This window comes from Taurulus bubalis (assembly GCF_910589615.1).
Source record: "Taurulus bubalis genome assembly, chromosome: 4".
NCBI lineage: Eukaryota > Metazoa > Chordata > Actinopteri > Perciformes > Cottidae > Taurulus > Taurulus bubalis.
The window spans coordinates 4,599,689-4,603,573 of record NC_136592.1 but is presented as its reverse complement, the minus strand read 5'-3'; the positions used below and the strand labels follow the sequence as shown (position 1 = coordinate 4,603,573).

General features: G+C 45.2%; 1 protein-coding gene across 1 annotated transcript; it reads right to left on the bottom strand.

Annotated features, from left to right (window-relative positions):
• Positions 1-1,149: 1,149 nt before the first annotated feature.
• LOC306735888 (uncharacterized protein) lies at positions 1,150-2,071 on the bottom strand (the record flags this gene model as incomplete). The annotated part of the gene is made up of 2 exons (XM_079217457.1): positions 1,150-1,203; positions 1,319-2,071. The coding sequence occupies 2 exons, from the start codon at positions 2,069-2,071 to the stop codon at positions 1,150-1,152; spliced, it is 807 nt and encodes a 268-aa protein (XP_079073583.1).
• Between the last annotated feature and the right edge of the window lie 1,814 nt (positions 2,072-3,885).

The window sequence follows — 3,885 nt, the reverse complement described above, 5'->3', positions numbered from 1 at the left end:
TGGTTCCTTATCAAACTTCAGTGGAAGTGTACTAACAAAAAGAGTTGTCTGCGGGACTGTGGATTTCACACTAACATTGGAAGCCAGGATCTCTTAATAACCAGTCTGAACAAGAGGAAGGATTACAGCACACAGACACTGTTTCACTGTTTGCATGTGAGCCGTGTCGGCTCTTTGTTTTCTCCCATTGACATCTATGAGTTTAAAGGTTTAGCTTCCTCTCAATTGTAAAATAATCAACAGTGTTACCTCGTATTGTAATATATAACCGTCTCTGATTATCGGAAAGTGAAGTCCTTTTTATAGTTTTGTCTTGTTAGAGCATTCTTTAGTCATGTTTCTGTGCAGTATTCTCTCTCTTTAACCTGTGTTTTTTGGTCTCTACCCAAGTGAAACACTTGGCTGCTAAACACTTCACTATGTCTACCGGCTCGTCTCTTAACAGTCTGTCTGCTGGTTGCTGCTGAGCAGGTCGTTTTTAGATCTTTTTCACTTAAAAAATTAAATAAAAAAGCAGCAGAAAAGGACGCCATGAGAGCGATGAGAGGCCAGATCAGTTAAGTGATAATCCTCAATTGATGGCTGTTGACCCTTTCTCATTGTCAGGTTTTTTTATTTTTAAATTTAAATCATTAATAATTAAAACACATATAAATCATAGTCGCTTTCTTTGAAAAAAATACTACTAATTAAATATATATGATCACTTTGTAGTGGTCGCTACAACATAATTAAAATAAAAACATTACAAAAATTGGGAGACTGGTCCTTTTATTTTATGATATTTGTGTATTTTCATTATTGGGGTGACCGTGTGCCTTCCTGACCAACAGAGGGCGCTCTGTAGCACTCTTCCCTGGGTCCCCGTCTTAGTTCACGTTCAACCACCAGGTGGAGGGAACTGCATCGTGAATGATGACAATGACACGAGTGACATTTGAATAATTACATTTATTATAAATAGTGGCATAAGGATATATAAAAATAGTTGTTAGACATATCAGTATTTACACACAGCATTTCACAGGATAAAATAAATAAAGTTGTAGAATAGCATATATATATTTCAAATAAATTATGTGTTTCATAGTGAGGCAGTAAAGACAGAGACGTAGTGTGTGTCTGTTGTTGGAGGACGACGTTGAGGGTTTAACCCCAATACTCTCTGGGAACCAACGGCATGCAGAAGTCTTTGCCACACATCTGGAAAAAAATAAACATAAAGTTTGATTAGCATTGTGTACTTTCATCCAAAAAAATACACAAAGTGTGATTTGCACACATAGAGATCCATAATGGATGATAAACGTCCACATACCTGACAGCAGGGCTGTGTTGCCGGAGGGGACTGCAGGATGCCGTCTATGCTCGTGTCTCCCGTCGGAGCTTCAATGTACTGCATGCTGTACTGATCCGCTCCAAAACCACAGCTCCCAGAATGCAGCACGGTGCCCTGGCTGTGGCACTGGGCCTGGTACAGGCTGTGGTTCAGGCTCTGGTCCTGCAGCTGGGCCTCCTGTCCTCCCACGGGGCCGTGCTGGAAGTAGCTGAGGATGTCCGGCAAGGAGGCGTCGCTGGCCGAGGTGTCTCCTTGCTCCTTCCTCTGGAAAAGCGCCTCCTCGCTGAGGCCCAGCTGGGTCGACAGGTAGGAGATGTAGCGGATGGTGAGCCGGAGGGTCTCTATCTTGGTCAGGGTCTGTCCCGCGGGGGCCACCGAGGGCGGAAGGTAGGACCGGAGGTGATGCAGGGCCTTGGTCAGATCCCTCATCCTCATCTTCTCCTTCTCGCTGGCGCTCTCCCTCTGCTTGCTGCGCATCCGGCTGGCTCGGCCCGACTTCCTGCCGCGTCCGGACAGGAAGCAGGGCGAGGACCCGAGGGTCTGGGAGTATCCGGTCTTGGCCGCCTTCGGAGTGGACTGTGTCAGCTGCTGGTAGGAGGAGGGAGAGAGGCTGGAGTCCATGGAGGGGACGGGGGAGAGGGTCTCCGAGGAGGAGATGCTACAGAGGTCCGAGTCGGAGCACCACTGGTACTGCAGGCCGTAGTTGAGCAGAGGGGCCGCGGAGGTATCCATGTTGCGTGGAGCGGGACTCTGGGGTCTGACTGGAGAGACTGGGAGGCTGCGAGTGCCGCTCAGCTCTGTTGCACTGGTTTATAAGTCCAGGCCAGGCCACGGAGGTGTGAAGTGACACCTCTGCAGATTCTCACAAACCATCACTCTCTCTACAGCGGAGGCCGCTGCCCCTGAACACACACACACACACACACACACACACACACACACACGCTCCCTCTCTGGGACCTTGTCTCAGTACCTCTCCCTCTCCTCCGTGTCTGGGAAAATCCAGCTACAGGAGTGGAAGTGTGAATTTTGACTCCTGCTCAAAACAATAAACAAGTTTTTTTGTTGCTTTTTGGGCTTTTCTGTCCCTGCGGCAACCCAGATGCATTTTGCACATGTTTCAGGGACGGGGTTTGTTTTGAATGACCGGATTTCTCCCGCATTCACCTTTTAGCGCTGAAGCCCAAGATACTTTGATTATGATCGTGTGAAGAAGCCTTACACTATTGTATTATACCTGCCATTACACCGAGTTAACAGTCACATTATCTTTTCTTATTTAAGCACATGATGATGTTTCAGGACAAATATAAACCACATTTCTGCACACGTCTCCAATACAATCCTGTGATAAAAGCCCAATAAGGATTTAGGAGTGATTACCACCAAATACATATCAGTTTTTAGAAGCTATGAATACAAATCAAAGGATCAAGCACATAATCTCAGGATATGAAAATGTATTTATACATTTATCTGATTTATCTGATGTCTAGATTCCAATTTTTACATTTACAAACTAAATAAAATAACGAGGTTCCGCTCCATATTGATCCAACTAAAACATTGTAATTCTTATGCTTTCACAATAATGTGTAAATAATTATACGCATAATACTATAGCACTCTGAAAAGGGATCATTTTGCATGATGAGTACCTTGAGGACAATCAGCATTAAAAATACTTTGGATGCAGTTCTTTTACTTGTGAAAGATCACTTTTACATTGCGATACTGCTACTTTACTTCATAAAAGAGTCTCTGTATTTCTTCCAGGGATAATTTGCGATGAAGCGCGAAAGACCGATAGTAAATATGTGGTTGACCTGTGGTTCACTATCTGCTGTCGACTACTGTGCCTCGCTCCCTGAGTGAGTTTCATTTCTCAGTTTTCATCTCTGGAGAGACGAACAATTCTGGAACGACTTGGACGTGAGTGGGAGCTGGTGTGTATGTGTCATTATGTGTGTGTGTGTGTGTGTGTGTATGTGTCATTATGTGTGTGTATGTGTCATTATGTGTGTGTGTGTGTGTGTGTCATTATGTCTGTGCATCAGAAGTCAGAGGGTTTCTCATTATCAAGAGAGCAGAGGTGATCTCGTCCTCCTTCTCTTGTCCTCCTCCTCACCCCGACCTTGAACCTGACATGTGTGTGTTCTGTCCTTTGCTCTACAGCCCGCCGCTTCTCACCAACAGGATTGTTTTATAGCCACAGCGAGTCGAGCTGTGACCTCTGATCCTTCTTTTTCTTTATCTCAATTTGTTAAGTGGAGCTTCCTCTGCTGCCGCTGATGCTCCACGTGTTTCTCAAAAGTCTCTATGTCGGAGTCTCTGTGTCGTACACGGTGAAAATGTAAAGCGTAAATACATCTAATGAAGCATAATGACCTGTATAATGCAGTTAAAGAGGAGGTGTGACGGTTTCACACCGTTGGGAACTGATGAGTCTGGAGGCGTCGCTTCACACCTCGGCTGTGAGAACCGGGAATGCTGGGAAATACTGCTAACCTCTCTCTGTGCCCTCTTTCCCCTGTGTTTCCCAGCAT